Genomic DNA, 20,368 nt, shown 5'->3' on the forward strand with positions numbered 1-20,368 from the left:
TAGGGCATGAAAGTAAGAGCAATAAATGATCTCTTAAATATGAATTCTCCTGAAGGGAAAGCATGTTTTACAGTATTTGTTATGCTGAATTACCATGCTCAGCATATATGTCATGCCCAAACAATTCTTGTTTTATTTATGAGTATTTCTTAGAAGGTGATATGAAATTTCTTCTATTATTAGTTTAAAATTTCATTCAGAAAACTAATTAATTTATATAGGAAATATATGCAAATGCTAAAAAAAAAATGAACCTATGCAGAATAAAGTAAAACTTAGTTTTCTTCCCACTCCTGAACTCATCACCAGTTCCCATGGCAGAAGTAACAGCATTCCTTCATTAATCTTTTAAGATGTACTCTGTGATTTACCATCACATAGGTCTAGAAAAATCTTTTATTTTTTAACTTAAATGGTAGCATATCATGCACACGGTTCACATCTTGCTGTTTTCAACTTACAAAATATTGGAAGTTATTCCACATCAGCACATGCATATTAATCACATTCATTTATGTGGCCTTATAATATTACACTCTGTGACTATCATACATTATTTATGCAGCCATCTATTGAGGAATATTAATGTTGCTTAATCTTTTGCTACCAGAAATGATATTGCAAAGGATTTCCATCTTCATCTGCAAATTATCATATGTACAACTCTATCTTTACAAATGGGCTTACTTGATCAAATAGTGTAATATATATATAAACTTTTGATGGAATATTGCACAGTGACGCTACACTGTGTATACTGGGTTATACTTTTGTTATCACTATACCAGAGAGCCTTTTGTCTACATTTTAATCAAAACAGTGTCTTATCAAATGTTTTCATAGTTTTAAAATCCATTTATCATTTTATGACAGAAATTGAATACTTTTTAAAATTTCAAAGTTGTTTATATTTTCCTTTCTTTGAATTTTCTTTTTAATACCCTTTGCCCCGTTATTCATGTATTTTTTCTTGTCAATTTGTAGGAGCTCATATGTATTAAATAATTTAATCCTTTATTATACTGCAGATATTTTACCCAGTTTTCCTTTTGTCTTTTGACATTTTTTACATTGTTTTTTCTCCTACAATTTCTTCAGTAACAATAAAATTCATTCTTTTCTTTAGGTCTTCTATGATTTGTATCAAACTCAGAAAGGCTTTCCTCATTCTAGCATACTAAAAATAAAATAACACATTTTTGTATGTAAGAAAAGTAGATACTTTTGAAGAAGCAGTCATTTTGTGATTTAAAAACTGTGTTCTTTAACATTATTCAATATAAGCTTCTCTAGCAAGTAGCTGCTGCACCTACAATTTACTACTTAACTAAGGGCAAACAAACTATAAGCCAAAGGAAGGGAAGGCTCTTCAGAGCTGTAATGTCCCTAGTTTCAGCATATGCTAAGAAATAGCTGACTATTTTTGGTGTGTTATCATCCAACCTTTTCTCTTACCCAGTATCTCTTTTGCTTATTCCTTTGAGCGATTTCTGGAACTTAATAGTCATAATAATTATTAAATATTTATTAAGATATTATTAAGTATTCGCACTTTTAACTGTCAATTATCCTGATAACTTAGTATGTTATACACTTTATAAATTAAAATATTGAGGATCAGAGTGTCTGAGTAAATTTCTCAAATTTATACAGCTAGTTGATAGCAGAGCTCTGTCTTAACCCACAGTTTCTGACTCCAAGTCTGTTACTTGCTGACTACATCACAGTTACTGCTACATTTGTGTTTACTGTGATGATTTTCAGCTTATAAAACAGATTTGCAGACGTCGTCTAATTGGATTCTGATAGCAACAGTTTAAGTTAGATTGAAAGGTGGTTATTGTTAACCTCATTTTACAGGTAAGGACATTTAATTCCTGAAAAGATAAAGAATGTTTCTAAGCTAATAGTTGTTTCACAGCCAAAGCAGGTAATCAAATAAGGATTGCTGATCCAAAATTAGTTATTATTTCTTTTAAACAACTGTGCATCTAACACAGCCTTTTTTTTTTTTTTTACTTTAAAAACGCTAAATTTTGGATTTTATATTTTATGAGTATTTGTTCTATTGGGAGCTTTCTGGAACTGGTTATTTTGTACATGTTTGGTATCTTGTATCAGTTAGCTATTATCACAGTAATGTTGTGCAATAAACACCGTAATACTATGCAATAAATATCCATAATACCTAAATGATATTAGGTATTATATCAACAATATACATAATGTTTGCTCACAAATTCTCAGGACTTCTGGACAGTTCTTATGGTCATGGCCAGGCTTGCTTATACTATGTGATCAGCTGAAGAGCAAGTAAATGACTCTGCTGATTGTGGCAGCATCTCTCCCATGCTAGCTGTCAGATAGTCTCTTAGGATGGATTCAACTCTTCTCCACATTTAATCACTCAAAACACATTTATTTAATGTGCTGGGCAGAGCTCCCTAAAGTAGATTCACCTCCAGTGAAAAAAAATGGCAGGTGACTTCCCTCCACCAAGGCAGCCAGCACCTTCTAATCTAAGACCTGGTATGTACTATGTATTCCCTGGTGCTAGGTGTTAGGGACAGTATAATGAGCAAGACAGATGAGATCCCTGTTTAAGAGAGTTTATAATCCAGTGAGGAAGATCAATGGCAAACACGGAAATATTGATTTTAAAGTGTATCTCAAAAAAAAAATAAATAGGCTATGATGGTATAGAATAATGGAGGTGTGCTTTTATTAGATAACTGATCAGGAAAGACCTCTCTGAGGAAATAAGATTAATAAGAACAGTAAACCTGGTTGCAATTGACAAAATCCCAGTTCAAATGAAGTTGAATAGAGTTAAGTGCATTGGCTCATATACTGAAAGTATGAGAAGTGTATAGGGTATTTGAAGGAAGGAGCTAGTCTTAGGGATAATTGGAACTACAGATTTGAATGTCCTTAGGACATCATGGTCTCTCCCCTGGTCATCACTGCTTCTGTTTCTGAGGCTTTTTTTTCTCTTCTCCTACAATACCACAAGTAGACTTACACAAACTACAAGGACATGAACTGACAACACTAGGCTGAGAAATCTGTGACCATAGAAGAAAAGAGACTCTTTCCCCTCAGCTTGAAAACTTCTCTGGAATTTTACAAACCCGTCTTCCTGACTTAGATCTCACATCCGCCTCTTGAGTCAACCACTTTGGCCTGGGATAATTATAACAGCTCACATTCACAGACATGTATAGACTTGGGATAGGAAAATCAATTTCCCTAAAGAAAAGCACAAAAGGGTGGCACTAACATGGAAACAGGAGAAATCTTTGTGAACCTGGATCCCTCCCTCAAAATGTATATTCATCAAGTGAATTCATGTCTAACCCATATTAGTATGTCCAGTGGTAATTGGTATAGGACTTAATACATTTCAAAATGATAACATATTTTTTTTAACTTTGGGGTATTAAAAATTCTTTCTTTTAGGTACAAAAATATAAAACTTTAATCTCATATTTGTTTTCAAAGCTTTTTCTGTTTCTCCCTACTCAGGCCTGGTCCAGGATTAAAAACTAGTGGGGGAAGAGTTGTAGACATGATCTTCTTGGGTTGTAGAGAGAGCCACCATCTTCCCTCATGGAGAGTATTCACTAATTATCAGCCCAATAATTGTTTTTTGTTGAATCTCTCTCCTTTATGGATCTAGAGTCATGTGATGGGCTAAGAGTGGCAGCGTTAGTTTTATTCACCTCTTAGGAATTCCTATGGTGATGTTTCTGAAGTTTAGATTGTCAGCTGAAACTACTTTAAAACAGAAAGTCTTACATTTTGTCTTGGAATTGCAACAATTCTTGTATTTTAAAATCAGAATCAGGTGTATAAAAATTCAAAGAATAAAGACACATTTATATGTTATTTTAATAAATACAAATAAACCTAAGTTTTTCAAGTTTCTTTTACATTTTGGATTAAAAGAAATTGTTCCTTTCGTGAGAGAAATTTACATAATAAATTATACTTTTAAATAAATGGATTTTGACCTCAAGCACTTTATTCCACTTACTAAGCCTATAAATATTTTCATAAGCCTATTAAAATAAATTTTTTTTCAGATCCTTTTGAAGCATTCATCATCTTTTCAATTCGCCATGAGATCAGAAGGATTGATCTTCATAAAAGAGACTATAGTTTACTTGTTCCTGGATTGAGAAACACAATAGCACTTGATTTTCACTTCAATCAAAGTTTACTTTATTGGACAGATGTTGTAGAAGACAGAATATACCGGGGCAAGCTTTCTGAAAGTGGAGGTACATCCATTACAATGTTGACTTAACGTTCAGATTGATTTCTAGCTGAAAATTCCAGAAAAGTATGCTGTAATCAGAAGGAATTTTGATTAATCTTTGGCCTTTGGTTCTTCATCTTCTCCCTCATATGTGTAAAACCAGGGATGTGAAGTGTATGTGTGAAGATAGGGGAGGGAAGTGGTGAAGGCCTGTACCGTTCACACCATTTTCAAGTTGTGAACTTTTTCATGCATATTCGGTGAAGAAATTTATTTACAAGAAAAAAAAAAGCACTGTCTCCTACATACCAGTAGTCATATTTTTGTCAGTTAACATAGCTTGTGTTTTATTTGGTTTTCAGCATAATTCAAAGTAATAATGAATTATTACAGAGATTACAAATATGAGCTGAATATTTTTTTCCCATGATTTGACATCTCTTTTCTCCAATCTAGGCCGTTCTTTAGCAGCAAGGCCTTGAGATAAATATACGTAATAATTCTCTTGAAAATTTTAGATCTGTGTAGCATTCCAAAGGCCAGGTATTTCTATCACCATCTAAATTCCTCCTTAAATCACCTATACAATTTTGAAAAAATATAGTATTTGAACACACTGTATAATTATGATCTGTGATATTGCAAGGTACTGTGTCATATTGCAAGGTACTGACTTCAGATGATGGATTTAGATCCATCACTTTAGATGGTTAACTGTTCAAAAAACCACACTATTAAAAAGTCTAACAAAAGCACTGGCAATGTCATAAATTACAAAGAGCTATCCTATTAGAAAAAGGATTGTTTTTTAAATATATATATATATATATATATTTAATTCCAAAATAAATTAAGGAATGGATAAATAAGGTTAGTGCTGGGTATTACCAAATTGCTTATTTTTATTTAGACCACACTACTGCCTTCTTCTCTTATTTGCAAACATGTTATATCCTGCAAGTCTTATGGCTTGCAGGATATAACATGCAAGCCATAAAACTTGGCTTATGGTGTGGAGGTGGGTGATTTGGGGCTTTTGTTAAGGTTAAATGCAGCAAGAGTGATCTTATCAGGCATGCTTCAAAAAAGAGTGGGTGCTGACTAGCTATGATGCATGTTACCCCAGGTGGACTTTTTCTTTTTATTCTACCCCTGAAGATCAACGTTTGAATTAAATTGCACCAATTTTAACCAGCACATCATTATTATTTCCAAAATCCCTTGCTCTGACTAAAAAGTCAGAAGCACGAAATAACTTTTTTGCAACCTAAACATTGTTACTAGCCTCAGAGTTGTTTTAAAATTCTGTCATACTGTCACTGAAACGATTTAAGAGATTAAAAATCTCTGCTGGGAAAGATCAGTGATTCTAAATTTGGGGCCTTCTTAGTTTCCTCTGTGCCAGGTAACACTTTTGCACTATATCTCTCAAGGTTAATATAATGTTAAGTACTTCATATTGCTAATAAGTAGGCCTTTTCCTTTGTGCTTAACATGTTCCTTGAATGGGTGCAAGTGTTGGCTTCTCTTTTCTTGTAGGTGTCAGTGCCATTGAAGTGGTTGTGGAGCATGGCCTGGCTACCCCAGAAGGACTAACAGTTGACTGGATAGCAGGCAACATATACTGGATAGACAGCAATCTGGACCAAATCGAAGTGGCCAAACTAGATGGTTCCTTAAGAACTACACTCATAGCAGGAGCTATGGAACACCCCAGGGCCATCGCTTTGGACCCAAGATATGGGTAAAGAAGTTTGCCTTTCACAGATTCACTTTGGCATAAAAAATAATCTTTCAAATTAATACTGAATTCTATTATCTCATAAATTATGAGTCATAGTGCTTATTTTGTGCATGTAAATATGTGTGTATATATACTTGTGCATAGTTGTCTATACATGTGTGTGTTTATATGTACATATACAATTATATACATAATTGTGTGTGTGTGTACATATATCTATATATATATAGCTATAAATATAGATATATCTCAACCAGTTTTAGTTTGTTACCATGAATTTTGTTATAGGATTGCTTATATAGGTACTTTTAGAGGATATAACTTTTTTTTCTAAATGTGGGCATTCGGCCCTTTTGGAAGCTATTGTAACTCTATTTTAAGCAGTAATTTAATGAATTTCTTTTTGACCTGACAAAGAGATGCTGTAATTGTTTCTAAGGGTTGCAAACCACAGTGTTTGGTCCAAACAGTCACTGATGTTAACCACCTCACCCTATATCTGTATTGATATTTGTATATACTTGGAGTTAGTTTGAAAGAATATTAGAATAAGCTTGAAAGAGTCCAGTATTGAGATGCTAACTACTGGGATATTTGAAGGACAAGACACATAATTCTGGAAAACAAGGTCAAATGTATAATTCAGGTTATTGCCCCCACTGTTTCCCTGTGTTCCTTTGTGAAAGAGCAGAAGAGAGACAGTGGATTTGGAGCTAGAAAACAAGGGTTCCAGCACTGCTCAGTCATTTATCCTCTGGGGAATCTACTCAAGTGTATTGTCTTCCCTTAGATTTCAGTTTTCTCTTTTGTAAATCAGGGATAATAATTTCTTTATAATTAGGTTGTTTTGAGGAGCTGGGAAAATGTGGAAGATAATATATAACTCATCTACATGGGAATGCTTTGCTCTTGCTGTTAATTGTTTATTTCTTTGGTAATTATTTCATTAATCCAAAATCATTGTCAAGTCTAAAGGATGGTAGAAAGGAAATTGTTTTTTGGCTCTGTACCTTTAAGTAATACAAAGTCTAGGGAGGACCACGGCGAGGGGGGAGTCAGCCAGGAGGGACTTTAATGAGATGAAGAAGAGAGAAAAGGGAGCCTTGTGTTTAAGTCAGCTTCCTGGCCCACACTGTCTGCTTTGTGCCCTGGTTTATGCCCAAGACCCAGAAATCGATAGATTGGGAAGTCTGTTTGTTTTCCTTTTCCTCAATTCAGATACAGAAATTAAAGGGACAAGGCAGCTTGTCTAGACCAAGGCTCCAAACTGGCAACTCTCATTGCTGTGTTTGTTTTACCTTCCACAGAGGTTGACATTTATTTGAATTAGTTGCCAAGAGTTAAAATATTGAAAGATTTTGTATACAACTCTGGATTTCTGGCTTCTTTCAAAAAAGTAGGGAGATCTGGCCACAATCAACAGAGCAGCAATTGTATCTTTTTTTTTTTTTTTAACATCTTTATTGGAGTATAATTGCTTTACAATGGTGTGTTAGTTTCTGCTTTATAACAAAGTGAATCAGCTATACATATACATACATACCCATATCCCCACCCTCTTGCATCTCCCTCCCACCCTCCCTATCCCACCCCTCTAGGTGGTCACAAAGCATGGAGCTGATCTCCCTGTGCTATGTGGCTGCTTCCCACTAGCTATCTATTTTACATTTGGTAGTGTATATAAGTCCATGCCACTATGGAGAACAGTATGGAGGTTCCTTAAAAAACTAAAAATAGAACTACCATACGACCCAGCTATCCCACTACTGGGCATATACCCTGAGAAAACCATAATTCAAAAGACACATGCACCCCAATGTTCATAGCAGCACTATTTACAATAGCCAGGTCATGGAAGCAACCTAAGTGTCCATCGACAGATGAATGGAAAAGAAGATGTGGCACATATATACAATAGGATGTTACTCAGCCATAAAAAGAAATGAAATTGAGTTATTTGTAGTGAGGTGGATGGACCTAGAGACTGTCATACAGAGTGAAGTAAGGCAGTTGTATCTTCTAGCCTGGAGGTATGTCCTCCAGTTTACATGGTTTACGCTTTGCCCATTTCACTCATTACCTCCTGTAATAACAGTTCACTAGGAAGAGGTCATCTGTGTCTAATGAAAAATTCCCTTTTTCAAACAGACTCTCCCTGAGGTTACGAGTAGATTGCCAGTCTTGACCCTTTACTTCCCACAGAGGTCCATCATCAACGGAGGTTTTTACCCTCAGTGTAACAGCTACTGTTGTGAACTTTTCACCTATTAGACCTATCTACGTTGTACCAGCACCGTATCTGCATGAGAAACTTTCTGTATAAGGGAAAGTGGTATTTTGGAGAAAGTTGTAATTTTAGCAAGTATACCAACATGGTAGAACTGCTTCCCAAAATAACAAATGGCACACAGAGAGAAAAAAACAAATAAATAAAACAGGTGTATAAAAATCTTGAAAATAGTCTGATCAAGCAAAGCAGTAGATCTGGGAACTGAAGCTTCTTTTCCTATAGCTTGAAACTGATAATGCTTAGAATAAACTTATTTATCTCAGCTTGTTTGGGGAATAGCCAACCTGAGAAGAGAAAAAGAAAACAGAAATGCAAAAGATACACAACCCACAAATGCTATTTAAATGAAAATATCAGGCACTATTTCAGTGGTATAAGGGGATTTCCAGAAGTAAAATATTCTCTAAGAGTTGAAAGTTAGTATAGTAAGCTAACCTCTGAGGAAGGAAAACTTGATAATGCTTCTGAGAACGTTGATGTCCTCCATTGCTACTACGAAATTGTGAGGCTAATTAAGATAATTACAGTGGTAATAATTTTATTTAATGGGTGAAGAAATAGCACTTGTAAAATTGTTTCTGGTGTAAATGACCAAAGTTCAAATGGCAGTACCAATTCACTAACTCTAGGAATAAATTAAAAGTTTGACAGGTTTGGGTGGTATCATATGATATGATAGAATTTTTATTATTAAAAATTATTTTATAAAGGATTGATATGGTTAAATATGAGGTTCATGTAAATACCTTTAGAGCCCAGTTGTACATTTAAAATGTAGCAATTAAATTTTTAAAATGTAGTGCAAATATTAAAATTTATTTTCAGGTTTATTGGATATTTTAGTGAAAAGTTCATAGACATTTTTAAACATTGGACCTTTCATAAAGTAGGCTGAGAGACTAGTAAAAATAAGTATTCCCCTATTTCTCACATTATTGATGAAATAGGTAAGACATTTAAACTCCAAAGACATTTAAACTTTTTTTGAAAATTTTTATTTTAGGATAAACCCACTGGATAATTTTTCGAGAAATGTAGTTTGTGTAAATGCTATTACCTTTCCTACTAGATCATAAGCTTTCTGATGGCAGAGTTGCTTCCATGTCTATGAAATCCTTCACTGCCCTTGATATATATAATTGTGCTCAGTAAGTGCTTGTTCAGTAAATTAATGCATATGAATAGACCTTTATTTTACATGAAACTTACCAGAACTCAAGGATACAACTTAAAGAGTGAAGTATACAGTAAAGTACGCTAATGGGTAATACTATCATCTTCTTTGACAATAAAGAATGAAAGAAAAAGTTTGCAACCAGCCACTTTGTTCCCTCAGCACAGCTGAGAAAAAAAAGCAGGCTATAACATTAAACCGATAAAACACGTTTACATTACATGATCTTCTGAAGCAGTCAAGGTCTTTGTGACCTTTTTTAACAAATCTCAAAAAAGAAATGTTTTAATCAATACTTTGCTTCCTCAACATAGAATCCACAGACCTTCATTTTACATTATAAGACATGTTTGCTATCATGTCACATTCCTACAGTATTCTGGGTTTTGACCCAGTGTCCCAAGTGACAAGTTATTCCAAGATGCTAAATTGGGACTCTTAGGGAGGAGCTATTTTTCTTTCTTTCCATTTTAAAGGAATACACTTATTGCTGAGGTGACCTGAAATAGTACTTGAATCTCCTCTAAACATCAAGCCTATTATTAGGGAGTAACAAGCACCAGGGAGTTCAGAATCTACAGGGTACTCACTTCAGTTCTTGAACTTTCATTGCCTTTATGCTCCTGTAACTGCATGGTGTCTTCTTGCTTCTTTGCTGGTATTAGTTTTCATTTGTCATAATAAATGGACTCTGCTATAACCATTGCAGCTGGTGAAAGCAGATATAGTAATTGTGAAGATTAGTGAGACATCTAAATAAAATTTTAATTTTATCTGGGAGCGTTTCTAAATGAAACTAATAACATTGTTGGTTTCAGAAGGCCTAAAGATTATAGATAACCTCTTTTTTTTTGCCAAGATCCTTTATTTTCACCTTCTCCACCTTGACCTGATAGATTATAATAGCTCTTTCATGCCCATAATGGTACAAGTTGTTCATGGTCCGTTTACCCAATTTAATCCTGATACAGACTAATCTGTGAATGCAGGAACTATAGAATCAGTAGACTGTAGTCTCTTTTTTAAAAGCAGTCATGGTTGAACATTTCCATACGTCCTGTAAGAAGGGATGTTCACTCTTTGTATACTTGAAGAAATAAGGCAGTCATTGAAATGCTAATACATTTTAACCATAAAAAGAAAGTAATAAGGGAAAAATGATTCTTTTAAAAGACCACATTGTAAAGTGTACAAAAGAGTGCTTAGAATTTTATGAAACAATGATCCTTGAAATTAACTTTTAAAATTGATTGTTAACTGACTATTGTCAAGGTTAAGAATCTTTTTAAGGAAACTAATTCTAGAACATGTATTTTATAAAAAGTGTTGGAAATTTCCCACCTAAATTAACAAAAGATAGGACTCTAGTGACCACTGCAGAAGAAACAGCTTAATACTGCTGTGTTTAGTGAAGAAATGAAGGGACCACTTATTTTATAATTCCTCAGAGTGTCCCAAGCCATACATTTTTGTCCACTAGAAACATGCATTTGAAAGTCTGCAGTGTCTATTTCTGGTAAACCTACATATAGAGAATGCAGGATTGCAGGGTTACTTATATGCATGTTGGGAATTGCTGCAACCACACAAGGCAGAAGAAGGTAGAAAGTTAAAAGAGAGACACCAATTCTCTATTTGTTATACAGACAAAAGACAGTGTTTCAGAAGTCTTTGGGTCATCAATCCAGAGTGTGGAGTACAGTGTTCTCTAGATCTAGTGGGATCTTATCCACAGATACTCAGACTACCTATGACTCTCAAATTCAGGGATTTTGTTTTCAGGGATTATTTTTCCTAATCTTTTTCAAACTTGCAAATCTCTCTACTTTACCTTGTTTGTCAAGATATCATCATAAATTTAATCGATGCTAGGTTGGTCTTGTTTCTTCAAATAATCTTAATTTTTTAATGTTACGTTTAAAGGGAAGCTGATAAGTAACAACCTGGTGTCAGTGAAAAGTTGTGTGCATCCAAAATTAAATTTGAAGTGAGACACATAATTCATTTCATATTCATCGTTTTCAAGAAAGGCATTCAACTACTTAACCAAATAGCCTACCAGCTTTATATTAATTAACCTTTGTTTTATTTAATTAGCAACAGATTACATATGATAACTTATAAGCAATATATAGTACTGATATTTCCAGATAATTAGCACTTTCTCATACAAAACAATCCTATTCTTAAACGTTTTTTAGTCTTTTCAGAAAAAGATTCCCAACAATAAGATTTTATAAATGTTCTCTGGTACATTTTAAAAAATTATCTATTTACTTAATTTTGGGTTAGTTACACTTTTAAACTTTTATTTTAGAAAATTTTAAATACATAAAATAAAAGGAGTTGTAAAATAAATTCCCTCGTATCTATCACCCAGCTTCAACAATTATCAATACATTGTCCTCTGATATATTAATGTTCATCTTTATTCTTCTCCAATAGTTTGTGTAACTTATTCAAATATTTGGTGGTTAAACAATGAATGATTTAGATATTGTTTTTGTGGATATACTCCCACCACCAGAGCTATGGAAACTCCTAAAGATGCTAATGAAACAAAAACTTTTTTTTTTAATATAAACTCATTTTTTAAGAGATATTCTGTGAGATAAACCTATTCTATGACCTACTCCTCTGAATTTTTTTCTCATGGCTTTGACTCATGCTTACTTTGTAAAACTAATCTACCTTCACATACATGCTGTTGTAACATTTAAACATTGACATTAGTATTAATTCTCATTCTTTCTCTCCCTCTGTGTGTGTGTGTGTCTGTCTCTCTCTCCATTTCTTTAATAGTTTGGAATGACTTTGAATTTTGCCTTTAAAAGAATATTCTCTCTGAATATGTGTGTGGTTGCTTGTGTAAACACCAGTGTTTCTATGTGCTAGCCATTCTGTGTGCTAAATTGTTTACATCCATTACCTCATCAAATACTCCGATCAGTGGTACTGTTAGAGTTTTTATTTACAGATGAGCAAACGGAGGCTGAGATTAAGTATGCTGGAATCAGTGACAGATCGAAAATTTGATTGCAAGCTTGTCTGATGCAAAAACGTACGCATTGCCACCATTCAACGCTGACACAATTATTTAATGACATTTTTTGAAGGTCTAGTACTTAAGTTGTATGGGAACCTACTCATCAAGAAGGTCAATATCTTCTTGACCACACATGCCTTTAGCACACATACTTACTAAATTCTATAATGTTTGGTATTGTCTTCCAGTCATTTCATATTTGTAATTCCCATATCCTATAAGAGATTATGTACCTCTCAAAAATTGAGGTCATAATGAACACTTAGTTTACATCACTCCACATTTCCTTAAATGGATATAATAAATTTTTTAAAAGAGAAGAAAGTTTGAATTGCATTTTGAATTTTGTTCCAGAGGATTGTTTCATTTTTCCAAGATAGCCACCAAATTCATATACCTAAGGATCATTCATAGTAATGGAAGAATTGCAAAATAGCAAGGCTATATACAATTATAATGAAAACAAATTTATGTTTACCAGTAACTTTACCACTTCTGACCAAAATGTTGTCAGAACTGATAATAGGAAAATTTGTTGGACTGTCACTGTCTCTCCATTTCTTTGCATTTTCCCTCCCCAAATCTCCATGCTGTCCATTGGGTTGGTTCTACTACCAAGGTAGAGAAGGCAACTACCATTTATTGATTACCAACCATGTTCCTACTCCAGTACCAGATGCTTTCCCTTTGTTATTTTATTTAGTGACATGATATTAAAGAGTTAGATGTTAAAAGCATGAGAACAGAAGATAAGCTATCCAGTTTCCCAATTCCATCTGCCACTTGCTGGCCATATAACCTGGTCAAGTAATATAACTTCTCTAAGCTTGTTTTCTCATCTGTAAAACATGGATAACTTTAGCCATGGCCTCATGGTGGATTAAATGAGATAATCTATATAAAGCTCTGAAAATAGTATTTAACGTATAGTAAGCACTCAAACATTAGCTAGTTGTAATAATTGTGGAATTGTTGTGTAACTATATTATAATACTATAGAAACTATAGTTTATATATATATAAAATATATAATCTAATATACTATATAATACTATATTATAATACTATAGAAACATGCATCAGCAGTTTAGGCCACAGTCAATGAAACATAAACTATTACCTAATAGCCTTAGAAATCAAATGCACAACATGAAACGTTTGATGCCTGTCGTGTGGAACTGTTTATACACCATGAATTTGTAGAGTTACAAGTAGTATTTAGTAAAAAAATAAATTGTATTATAACACTTGCATGTTTGTATAAATCAAAATATATGATATCCTTCTGTTTCTCCTCTGTACCCTCTGTCATATGATCTGTTCCATTCATGTGAATCTAAATATCATCTCCATGCAGAATACTTTCAAATTCATGTCTCCAACTCTGCCACCTTCACTGAACTTCACCTTGGTGTACCACCCAGGTTCCTGGAAACCTCCTTTTTTATGTCTTAACATCTCAACATCTCATCTTAACATCTCAACATCTCATCTTAACATCTCAAGATCCAAAAATTCAAAACTAAACTTTGCTATCCACACCCATGCACACTCAATTCCCAGCTCTTAAAATCTGTTTCTCTTCCATTTTTCCCATTTCACCTAATGGATTCCCTGCACACCCTCTGTCTGTCCTTACTCTGAGTATGCCAAAACAAGAAACTGACAGTCATCCATGATTCTGTTCTCTACTTCATTCCCTACATCCAATTATCATTTAGTCCTGGCACTTAGTTCTACCTCCAAAATATTCCTGGAATCCATTCACTTCACTGCTATCACCATATCCCAAACCACTACCGTCTTTGCCTGGTCCTTTAAAATAGCCACCTGGTGTACCCATTCTCCTGCTTCTCTATAATCCACTTGTATATGATATCATGTTTCTCCCCTGCTTAAATGTACTTCTATTCCCTTGGAATAAAATCCCAAATAATTACCTTACCCTGCAAGATCACCCTCTTCAACTTCACCTTCTTCCCCTTTTCTCCTCACTGCCCCGTTTCTGATACATTGGCCTTATTTCTGTTCCTCAGTCACCCACTTGTTTCCCCCATTAGGGCTTTTGTATCTGCTGTTTATTTTTCATGTCCTGCCCTTTATACTGCTCTTCTCATCTCTCAGATTCAGTGTAAATATTACCTCCTCAAAGTGCTTTCTTTTCCTGATTACCTTCTCTAAGTAGATCACACACCTGCTATTCTCTCTCATAACAAAATTATTCTTGAACATATGTCAGTTGCTGTAATTTTATATTCATGTGTTTATTTAGTCTGTCTCCCCCACTGGACTATAAGCCCTGTGAGGGTAGGTAATGCATCTGTTTCTCTTGTGATTGTTTACCTACAGTGCCTAGCATGTCATAGGCACTCAATAAATATTTGTGAATTGAATGACTGAAACGAGTATTCTTTCCTTTTCTTCAGAATTCTTTTCTGGACAGATTGGGATGCCAACTTTCCTCGCATTGAATCTGCCTCCATGAGTGGTGCTGGGAGAAAAACCATCTACAAAGACATGAAAACAGGGGCTTGGCCTAATGGACTCACTGTGGACCACTTTGAAAAAAGGATAGTTTGGACAGATGCCAGGTTTAGAAAATGATTTTTTTCTTTATTTTCTGTTACCTTCCTCGGATAATATTTACAAAATAAAAATTGTTCTCATGTGCACGTATCATGTATACACACATTGACATCAGTGGTGCTTTTTGTTTGTTTTCATTAGGATGGCTTTTTTTAATGTTTCTACAAATCAGATACAGGCCCATAAAATATTTTTTATACAAATTTTTTGTCATTTATCTAAATAGTATAAGCACATCACTGGACTATCTGAATGAGTTTTGATATACTACTGATGCATTTCCTTTTCTGTAGGTCAGATGCCATTTATTCAGCCCTCTATGATGGAACAGGCATGATAGAAATCATCCGAGGTCATGAATACCTTTCTCATCCCTTTGCTGTGTCTCTGTATGGGAGTGATGTCTATTGGACGGACTGGAGGACCAACACATTGTCAAAAGCCAATAAGTGGACAGGGCAGAATGTCAGTGTGATTCAGAAAACTAGTGCACAGCCATTTGACCTTCAGATATACCATCCCAGTCGTCAGCCACAGGGTAAGTGCTTGTTATGAATTAACCACCAGAAATATTTTTACCTTAATCATATAATATTCAAACTGTAAAATAACTTTTGTAAGTTAAGTTGTTAATATTTTATGTATTGTATGATGGAAGTGGTACCAGCCTTTATTTTAATTAGCTCAGGGTTTTTTTCTTTGCCTTTTATTTATTTTATACACAAATAGAGAAATCTTAGAAATTAAGTGTTTTAACCCAAGTCCCCCAATTTTTAGTCACTGCTATTGCGTCAGTAAAAGATACTGTGGGAAGCTGTGGAATGTCTTCAGATTTGGAGTCTATTACCTAAATATGATCAGTAAATTAAAGGAAGACACCAAGGACACATTTATGTTGGCCCGCAAATGGTCACTGTGCAGTATATTGGGAAGAGAGGGAATAGTGTATAATAAAGGATAAACCATCTGCTTTGAGCTTTTCTATTTTAAGAGAATTCAGTTCACATGGACATGTGTGTTACCTATCCCCATGTATTCCACATTTTGGTCAGTAGTAATCTCTACCTTGGTTTTGTGATTTCATTTCCTCCACTCAATCCTTGTCAGAGTTAATTCTAAGCCTCACATTTCTTTTTCTTTCTCTTTTGTTTCTTTTCCCCAGGGTACCATGGCCATTCTGTGTAACATCAGCTCATTCTTTTATACCTCTTACCTGACTCTTCCCCATCATGATATATGTCATAACATATGGAAATCTCATTCCAATGCAAATAATGTTCCCATTATCATTAGCATATTTTTGTTTGAGACTTATGATACTCAAATGACAAGCTCTTTCTCAAAGAGGATACATTTTCTCCTTTTCTCCCTCTTTCAGTGTAGAGTAAGCAGATCTTACACTTCCTTGGCATTTCTGGTCTTAGGGACCACACTTCAAGACTTATTTTAAATTCATGTGGTATTGTCTTATTTTAGACTTGATTAAAAATACTCACCTCTGTGGTTGAAAAATTCTGTCTGTCCTGTGTCTTTCTTCAATATTTGGCCTTAATTCTCCCTTGAAACTATTTCTCCTACCAAAATGTCCTCATTGGTAAAATTTTCTGTGCTCTCTCTCTGACTTACTCTGATTAAATCTAGTAACCTTTCCAGAAACTAGAAATTTCTCACTTTTAATTTTCTTATATAATTGATCCTTCTTTGTCACATGGGATTTTCTACATGCCCTAAATTATGTGAGCAGTCACCTTAATCCTTTCCTATTACCCTTAGCTCCTCTACTCCTTTCATCCTACAGATGTGCAAAGCGTGAGAACATTAAAGGGAGAAAACAGCTTAATCATTTTTGTGCCTAATAGGCATTCAATAAATATACTGGATTTAACTAAATTGAAATAAGGCAAGAAATCATGATTCTGACCAGAATATGCCACTAGTACAATAAAAAAGATACTCTTCTCTAAGACATAGAGATTGCCAACAAACACGTGAAAGGATGGTCAACATCACTAATCTTTAGAGAAATTCAAATCAAAACCACAATGAGATATCACCTCACACCGGTCAGAATGGCCATCATCAAAAAATCTACAAACAATAAGTGCTAGAGAGGGTGTGGAGAAAAGGGAACCCCCTTGCACTGTTGGTGGGAATGTAAACTGATACAGCCACCATGGAGAACAGTATGGAGGTTCCTTAAAAAAACTAAAAATAGAGCTACCATATGACCCAGCAAGCCCACTACCGGGCATATACCCTGAAAAAAACCATAATTCAAAAAGGCAAATGCACCCCAATGTTCATTGCAGCACTATTTACAATAGCCAGGACATGGAAGCAACCTAAGTGTCCATTGACAGATGAATGGATAAAGAAGATGTGGCACATATATACAATGGAATATTACTCGGCCATAAAAAGAAATGAAATTGAGTTATTTGTAGTGAGGTGGATGGACCTAGAGTCTCTCATACAGAGTGAAGTAAGTCAGAAAGAGAAAAACAAATACAGTATGCTAACATATATATGGAATAAAAAAAAAAAAAGGTTCTAATGAACCTAGGGACAGGACAGGAGTAAAGATGCAGAGGTAGGGAATGGACTTGAGGACACAGGGAGGGGGAAGGGTAAGCTGGGACAAAGTGAAAGAATAACACTGACATATATATACTACCAAATGTAAAATAGATAGCTAATGAGAAGCAGCTGTATAGCACAGGGAGATCAGCTTGGTGCTTTGTGACCACCTAGAGGGGTGGGATAGGGAGGGTGGGAGGGAGACACAAGAGAGAGGGGATATGGGGATATACGTATGCATATAGCTGATTCACTTTGTTATACAGCAGAAACTAACACAACTTTGTAAAGCAATTATACTCCAATAAAGATGTTAAAAAAGAAAAAAAAAAAAAAAAAAAGGAAAATGAAAGAAATATAACCAAAGTAATAAAAGTAAAAGAGGAGTTCTTCACGGAAAAAAAAAAAAAAGATATTCTTCTCTAAAACCTTCCAACAGTATGGAGGAGTATCTAGTCATAAACACTTATGGGATTAGTTTTAATTGTTATAATTGCAAAAATGTGTACTTATATGGTTTTGTACCCACATTTTTTGGTCTTTTGTGGGAACTTTAATTTTTGTGTTTGGAAAAATTTAAATGAATTGGACCATGAAAAATGGCCTGGGTCTATGTATTATATTGTTCCCTCCCTCAAAATGGAATCATTGTATTTCATTTAATAACTGCCTGATTTACACACGTTGTCATGATCCCTAGCAAATTCATAGAAAGGGAAGAAACATGATACTTCCAAGCTTTCCTGACAATTTCATATATATAGAAAGGAAGTGAGACATTCAGTGTAACTCATTTGGTTGAGGGGAGATTTTCTTGACATCTTTACTTTAAAGATGATTTATATGTGTCTTCTCCACTTTGCATAAAATAAGGAAGTTTTTACTATATGGATCTAATATAACATATTTTCCCAGAATTCAGGGCAGATATTCTAGTTTCTAGTCTACTAGAGAGAATGTCACCTATGATGAGAACTTGCTATTTCCTAAAGGAGATTCAGTCAGTTTCCAAATTTGAGAATGATTAGAGAACATTCTACTTTTCCCCATTGTAAGGATCACTGAGCATATAACAATCATTATCCATCTTGTTTATCTGCTTCAGTGAATTAATGCTTTCACTGCCGGGGGCCGGGGGGGGGGGGGGGGTGGAGATGGGAAGATGCAGAAATCTACTGACTGTTTTATTCCCAAGGGTAGAATTACAATGAAAATGGTGACAAAGTTTCAGCTTTAACACAAGTACAATAATAACCCCCTGTTTTCTGGTGAAAAATAATGTGAGGTTCATGAAAACTAATACATTTTAAAAATACATGACATTCGGTTTTATAAAATTGAAATGTATATCTCACAAATTAAAGAAATAAAGGTTAGAAATAGTCTTTGAAGTTATCTAATCCCCCAAGTAGGAAATTAATTAAAGTTTTAACACCAGTTTTCTTACAAGTAAGTGTTCATTATACGCTTAAGTTTCCAGTTTGGTTATTGGACACTTAGAATTTTTAAAAAAGAAAATCTAGTTTAGATTTTTTTTTGGTGTCTAATGTTGTTATTATATGGGATTAAGAAGAAACAAATCAAAGAGTAAACATATGAAATAGGGAGCACTAGTGGGTATTTTAAATCTAATTTTTTTTATGGTATAAGAACTTAGAGTTAATGGCATGGCCTTGAGAGTCCAACTGCCTGGGTTCAAATCCTATCCCTATGATTTATTAATTGTATGATGTTGGGCAGTTTACTTAACCGCTCTGTGCCTCAGTTTCCTCATCTTGAGATAATAGTATTTACATCATAACATCTAGTAAACATGAGTTAATCATCATTTAATATAAGCATATCAAACATGAGTTATTATGTGAAAAGATCTTAGAATGGTGTCTCATACATAATCAGTGCTTTGTGTTTATATATATATAAGTTAACTGTTAAAAAGTAACAGTTGTTGTGATCATATCATTTTCCTAGCCTCCTTTTGTTGAAATTTAGGTTACATTACTGTTTTAAGACAGTTTTGAACACACTTTCTCATATTTAAATAATTCATAATGGCCTTAATATCATACTTTTATAATCATATCAATTTTTAAATGAAAAATGCCAATAAAAATGTGAAACACAATCTGAAGGAGAGCAATATGATTGATTTATTAAGAGAATCCAGGTGCAGTCGAATGAGTAGATTATCAAATCTCTTTTCTCTACATTCAGGTTACCATCTATCACCACTCCTCATACACTAGTGCATGACATAAAAATTATGGTTATGTTAGTAAAAGGGATGTTTAAAAGTTTATTTAACATTGTAAAATAATATTTGCTCATTACCAGTAAGTTATAGAATGTAGAAAAACAGGGAACAGAAAAAATGTAAACCTACTTTTCCAGCTCCCAGAGCAACAAACATTTCCATGTTGTTTCTTCTGGTTATTTCAACAGAGGTATTGAATAACACAGTAATAAACAAAAGTTTCACTATCTGTTGATGAACTACTACGTGCCATTTAGGTTTTACTTTTTTTTCCTAATCATCAGAGCTATCAAACAAGGTAGTTATTCCCACTTTCTATGAGGAAGCTGCAGCTCAGGGAAGTAAAGTAACCTGACTCAGAGTAATAAATCTCATTGAAAGGCAGGCGGTACCAGGGTTTCAATGAGCATGCCCAACTTCATAGTCCATGATTCAT

At 34.3% G+C, this 20,368-nt stretch overlaps 1 protein-coding gene across 1 annotated transcript in view; it reads left to right on the top strand.

The window, feature by feature from the left end:
* The window catches only part of LRP1B (LDL receptor related protein 1B), a 1,616,178-nt gene that overhangs the window by 988,092 nt on the left and 607,718 nt on the right, over window positions 1-20,368 (top strand). The window contains exons 25-28 of the mRNA XM_067742376.1: window positions 4,086-4,283; window positions 5,801-6,005; window positions 14,942-15,106; window positions 15,395-15,639. Of these exons, the coding sequence (XP_067598477.1) occupies window positions 4,086-4,283; window positions 5,801-6,005; window positions 14,942-15,106; window positions 15,395-15,639 (813 nt within the window). The remainder of the gene's footprint in view (window positions 1-4,085; window positions 4,284-5,800; window positions 6,006-14,941; window positions 15,107-15,394; window positions 15,640-20,368) is intronic.

The sequence above is a fragment of the Pseudorca crassidens genome, chromosome 6 (assembly GCF_039906515.1).
Source record: "Pseudorca crassidens isolate mPseCra1 chromosome 6, mPseCra1.hap1, whole genome shotgun sequence".
Taxonomy (NCBI): Eukaryota; Metazoa; Chordata; class Mammalia; order Artiodactyla; family Delphinidae; genus Pseudorca; species Pseudorca crassidens.